We start from the raw sequence: 6368 nt of genomic DNA, 5'->3' as shown, positions 1-6368 counted from the left end.
AATGCCCCTGTGCAAATCCAGCACACCGCGGGCATAACCCAGCCCCATAGCGCCCCTTTAACCAGCCCTGGATCCGTCTGTATACTCATCATAACGACGCCATGCACATATGAGTTTGCCGAGAAGACTAACGAGAAGGAAGAAATGGGAGCAGCCAAGGAGCTTTTTCCTAATGTTTGTGTAAAGAAAAGAAAAGAAATGTCAAGTCCAGATTGTCAACATGTCATCGCATAAGATACAATGGAGAAGCGAAGAAATTCGTAAAACCGTTTCGAAATTCCGAAACCCTAGCCACACATCTCAGCCCTTCCCGGAGCCCGACCGCCATTGTGATGCCACGACCGAGTCCCTTGAAAGTCTGCATGGACAGGAGAAAGAGGCAAGTGCCAGATGGGATTGAGCCTAAGCGCCTGTCTTTAAACAGTGACCGGGGCCTGGCCAAGAGGCTTCAGAACGTTGTCACCGTACTCGCCACCAAAGTTTCCTGGGAACGTGAGGGTTAGCATGCGGGTGTAATAAGTGCAAGAGAGCTTGTTTCAAGGCAACTTACCTGGGGGACCGTAGTTGCAGACGGTGTACCAAGAGGGCAGTGAGAGGACAGAGCCAGATGGGCACTGAACGGTAGCACATCCAACCTTGGTGGAGCCCTTCCAGACAACCTGGGTGAAGTGGCCAAAGGCGTCCAAGTCAAGGCCAGAGGGAGGGTTAGACTGGCCGTAGAAGGTCCAGTTCTCCATCTCGTCATTGTACCACTGGTCAGTGACACCACGACGACCGGACAGGATCTGGTCGCCGCTGATGTCACCAGAAGAGCCAAAGCTGGCAAGGTTCTGGCCGTAGGAAACAGAGCCGCCACCCTCAGTCCTATATAGTTGTCAGTATTAGCCACTTCCCGTCTGGTGTGAACATTCGTTCTTGTTACTTACATGTCGTGAGCGAAAACGCAGCCGGAGGCAGTGATGTGGGCGAATCCAGCCAGCTGATCATCCCACTCGAGAGCGGGCGCGGAGTGGTTGGCACGGTGAATGTTGTGCTCGTTGAGCATGGCAGACTGGTAGTCGTTGGAACCAGAGCTCGAGCTGGAGCTGGAGCTGCTGGCAGCGGGAGAAGAAGCAGCGGGCTTGGGAGAAGCGGCAACAGGAGACGGCGAAGGCTTGGGCGAAGGCTTGGGAGAAGACTTGACCGCAACCTCGGGTGAAGGTGCCGGTGCAGGAGAAGACTTGGGAGCCTCAACCACGATGACGGTTGAGGTCTGAGGAGCAGCCGGAGCCGGTGATGGCGGAGGAGGGGCCGGCTTGGGGGAAGAGACGGCGGGAGGAGGAGCGACGTAGACGGGCTTGGGAGCCGGAGCCTGGACCTGGGGGCTGGGAGTAGCAGCCGGCTGCGAAGAAACGGCCTGGATGAAGACTCCACCGGCCGAAGAGGGCGCGGATGGGTCGACAGTGACGGTGACGGTGACGATGTCAGTCACCCACTGAGTCTCCAGAGCACGCTTGTCGAGCGGCATGGCGGCAGCCAGAATGGCGCCCGTGGCCAAGAAGAAAGCAGACTTCATCTTGAACGTTGGAATTTCTTTGCTTGAAGTTGTGAGATGTAGAGTTTACTAGTTGGCGAGAAACAAGTTAGCTCTTGGGATCTATTTGAACATGCATTTAAATGGAAAACAATAGGCCATTGAACACCAGACAGTTGACGGAAGCATCCAAGAACTGAGTACAAGTGGTTTGAAAACAGCAGCGATTCACAACGAAGGCGTATTGTGCGTCATCCTGTAACAAATGCAAGAGGCTGGAGATGCCTTCTGGAACGCAGGTTGAGAACAATGAGGAGTGCGAGGAATGCAGACTGGAACATGGCCGTTGGAAGCGGAAAACGGACCCACAGAAGACACGAGATGTTGAACAATGAGGAATGGGCCAAGACGATGCTGGGGTAACTTGTGAGGGGACGCTTGCCCCATGCGAAGTGCCGTGCAAGGAGTAAGAGACGATGGTGAGATGCGAATTGCAGAGTATATATATAGAATGGATTGATAGCGGCTGATCACTTGGCAGTGAAGCCAAGTCAGGCCCATCATGACTCGAGATGAACAACTATAGACGAACAAGATGCAGGTGAAGCTGTCGATCATTGCCTTACCTTGGAGGATTGATGGTGATCCAAATGTGAAATCCAGACACCAGGGACGAAGAGATGTGATATATGTCGGCTTGCGTCAGAACCAGTCTGGGGGAAGCGGCACTGCTTTCAAGATTTCGAACCGAAGAGTCGAAGTTGGGTTGGACAAGCCAGGTCCTTTTTGTTCGTTGAAGCTGGGTCGACGAAGAAAAAAAGAGGCGTTGTGTGTTCAGTCGGCGGCTGCGTGCACTCGACTTTGTGGATAGCGAAAGGCGTTGAAAGAAGAACCGGATACCAGGCCGATAAATAACGAAGTGAATCAAATTGGGTCTCAAAAAAAGGAGTGGAATGTGCCGTCAAGGACACGATAAGGAGCGTTTGAAGAGAACGGAAGAAGGGCTCTCTAGGAGTGAAGGGCAAGGGAGAAGAGAAGCGAAAAGAGGACCAGAAGAGAAGGAGTGGCGACGTTAAAAAGGATCGGGCGTGAAGTGACAAGGAGCGGCGACGGGGGAGGCGGCGTGTAGAGAGTAGAGTAGAGGAGAGTGGAAGTGGGAAGTGGAGGAGGCTAGGGAGCGAAGCTGGGATGCTAAAGTTTGCAGTGTTTCGAGATGATGCGCGACCCCGCTACGGGCCCTTGCTGCTGGATACAGGGCTGTTGGGGGGATGCAGCTGGTGGCACGATGCCCTGGGCTTGCAGCAGCAGCTCTTGGCAGTTCTCAGTGGAAGAATGATTATTCGACGATTCTTGAGGCATGACAGATATCTATGTCTTGCATATTTTCTGTGCAGACGGCAGCTATTAATAAATGTTTGCTTTTGCTTTTGCTCTTGCTGGACTCTACTTCTATAAATACGACCAAAGCGCGGGGCGTTTGGAAACATGAACAAACATGAACAAGGCGAAAACACGCGCATGTGCCTGTGCCTGTGCCTGAATTTGCCTGTTCCTGACGCTACGAAACAGGCCAAGTTGCTTAGCTCTGCACTTTAATGCCAGCCTAGCCCGAATCGGGGTCGGAGAAACATTGAATCACGAAACACGGCGGGGTGGGGGTAGAAGAGGCCAGCTGAGCTCCAGCTGGGCGCCTACGTTTGAGCTCTTTTTATCTTCTACTGCAAGAAGATTGCGATGGTATGACATGAAATAGATCAATATCTAGCTCAATCAATATATTCAACATTTATCATTCAAATACAGTGCAGTATTAGAGAGCACGGTTGACCTTTGCACGGCATCTAGGAATCATCACTTGCAGCATCTTCCTGCAACTTGGACGGTGTTTCCTCTGCTCCCACCATCAATACTCCTATTATCAAACAGAAACCCAGAAAGAAGGAAAAATTACCTCAAGTACTTAAAAGAGAAACATTCTAGACCACGGCTCAAGATTAAACGCAGCTGCGCTCGGACGCCAGATGCATATCATTTACCGCTGTGGCAGGCCCCGGCAGTCCAGGATGAGAGATTCGTTGGCCCGCCACCAACGAGCCTGCTGTTGACATCATCAGCCATGTTTCGCTACTCTGGTTTATATGGTCCTTTTTTAATAGTGGTGTTATTTCTTGTTTTCGGGCGCTGAACATCCCGGAGTGAGATTTTCGTATGCAAATCGCAGATGCTCGGCTCTCCAGAGATCGGATGGCACAGCCGCATTGGCGAGAGATGTGAAAAAGGGAAGAAACACCTTGATCGGCAGGTCTCGTGAGTGCCTCAGCATAGCCACCAACATTCTTTGATGATTGCGATTCTGAAACTTGACAGATGCTGCTCTGTGGCTTTTCACATTCTCGACGTTGAGGCTTGTACGAGACCTTGGAGAGGGAGGGTACGCGATGCGTACTGCACCAGCAATTTTTCCATTGCACGAACCGCCCAGGCTTTTCTCTGCTTCATTTACCCCTTGATTATCTAAACCATTGAACGTTGTAATAGCAGCTATTTCCAGTCTATATTTCGGTATATGTATTCTTCTCTTTTTCTACTGTTTTCTTGCAGTCCAAAATACTAGGTAGTGCAATTATTCTTGTTTTCTTCCCCTTTCTGTTCCCTTTTTGTCAAATATTTATCATCATTGCGTCAATTTCTCTTTTCTTGATGCTGTCTGAGATCAATACTCCTTCACTCAAGCACATTAATAGCCCGGTACCCAAGTCTAATCAACACCTCTGGACAGAATATTCTCAATGTCCAATTTCTGACCGCCCAACTCCAACGCAGACTTTACTATCCACACACCCTCGCTCCATCTCCATCTCCATCGATTCCTCATTCCCGCCTCTCACAGCGCCGTGCCTTGCAGCCAGCACCACCACCAGCAACTTACGCGGCACTCACTGCATACTAGATTGTGCCCACTACAGCCAACCAGCGCCGGCGTCTCCATCAAACAAGCTACAGGCGGCGCTGCGGGACTTTTATCCCTGAAACGGCACTAATCGCTCCTGTCCCACCCCCTACTTCATCTCCAGCGGTGCCTGTCAGCCTATGGGGAGCCCGTCCTGCCAGCGTTTCGATGCTTGTTTGCCCCGAGTCGGCGATTGATGCTAATTGATGAGATTCGTACATGCAGGATGTGCTGATATGTCACTCATTTCCAGCCTCGGCCCTCCTTGTCATACTGCCAGGTACAAGTCATGTATGGGCCAGTCCAATTACCGTTGCACCACAATCCCGGCCCGCGTGTTCCGCGAAGAAAGGCGGGAGAAGAGTCGACGAGAATACGGAGTAGAGTAGCATCCAAACACTGATCCCGAGTTTTTTTTTGAAAAGAAACAATAGTGCAAGCCTTAAAAACGCGTAGATCGCCACATCTCGCCAGCTAGATGCGGGGTGCGCTACAGCGCTTGGCAAGTCGCCTTGTTCTACCTACCTGTAGCCTTTGAACTTTCTTTTCTGTCGTCTCCTCTCAGATCCATCTTCTCACTTCAGCCATAGAAACTTGCTTCTGTTACAAACTAGCTTCTGCAGTGGCACTTTGGTGGTCCGCTTCGTGGTTCCGCGCTGGCGAAAAATCGACGCTGTGCTCCGTACGTACAAGTATGTGGTGCGTCTCATGAAGCGCACGACCGGCCGAGGCCCCAGGCCCGGATACACCATCGCACCCTTTTTTTTGTGCTGGGCTGGTTGTGAAATAAATTGATTCTCTATTCTGCAATTTCTGCAAATGGTGCTACGTCTACTAGGGGCGGAGACATGCCATATGCCACCATTATTGCTAATGCCAACAACGCAGAGTGAGACAGCATCTCCATACATTGTTCCCCAATATTGTCGATATCCCATTCCGGCCGGCTATCCGTAAATCTCCCAATCAAGTGGCTCTTACAGGCAGTCTGGTGCTTCCACGCAAGCTTCCATCTCCATCTTTCTCCTCTCTATTATTCCCTCATCATTTCGGTACGTCGGCCCATCTCCTGTAAGTCCCACAAGCCCTGATCGCACATGTCCGCCCCTAGCTGCATCAGATATACTGCCCTGTCCCTAGGATTCCCCATCTTCCAATGTCATCAGGCTAGAGCCGTACCAGCGGTAAATTTTCTCAGTCGGCGTCCGGAACGACTCGACGCCTCGACCCATATTCGCGTGTCCAAGCTTAAGGGGGCCGATTCCTGCATGTCTTACATGCAGCGGTGTTACATACATGCGTTTTGCACTTCGTATCTTGATGCATCACTGTTGACTAGAGTCTCGGTAGAGTAAAGCTGTCCATCAGCTAGCAGATTCCCCAGATGCCGCACCGCAGTCTGTCTCTGAGCATAGCTGGATAGATCTGACACTTCGTGTACGTGTAGTGACTTATCACTTATAGCTCCAGACTTCGTGCTGATGCCCCAGAGCCGGCGTGGATGACTCCACCGGGCAGACGCCACGCTGCATTCATCCCCCCTGATTACTAAGTCTTGTACTGGTCTACGTCCATCCATCCCGTTAGCCTCGCCAAATGCTATATGCTCTAGGTCCTTCATATTTCTTGACCAAGAAGCAATATACATGTAGCTAGATGCCCACAGCAATTTATGAACCTCAGCTCATCAGTGACATCGAGTAAGCCTCCTATTAATCAGTGCCCCGGCTCTCCCGGAACACCTATTACCTATACCGGGTATTAACCACGGAGCCCACATGCCGAAGAGGGTATCTTCTCTCGCTTTGTCGGCTTCTGCTATATCACGGTCCAACGATACTCACATTCCGGGCTTCAGCGGGGACTTTTTCGGGTCTCTAGAGATGGCCCTGTTTGAAACATTGA

At 51.2% G+C, this 6368-nt stretch overlaps 1 protein-coding gene across 1 annotated transcript; it reads right to left on the bottom strand.

The window, feature by feature from the left end:
- Positions 1-416: 416 nt before the first annotated feature.
- Positions 417-1555, bottom strand: TGAM01_v204917 (hypothetical protein; the record flags this gene model as incomplete). Its single annotated transcript, XM_018801390.1, has 3 exons — positions 417-484; positions 551-864; positions 927-1555. The coding sequence occupies 3 exons, from the start codon at positions 1553-1555 to the stop codon at positions 417-419; spliced, it is 1011 nt and encodes a 336-aa protein (XP_018665183.1).
- Positions 1556-6368: the final 4813 nt, after the last annotated feature.

Source organism: Trichoderma gamsii (genome assembly GCF_001481775.2).
Source record: "Trichoderma gamsii strain T6085 chromosome Unknown Scaffold_14.2, whole genome shotgun sequence".
Lineage (NCBI taxonomy): Eukaryota > Fungi > Ascomycota > Sordariomycetes > Hypocreales > Hypocreaceae > Trichoderma > Trichoderma gamsii.
Note: the sequence above shows the minus strand (reverse complement) of the source record. Positions and strands in the feature narration are given on the sequence as shown.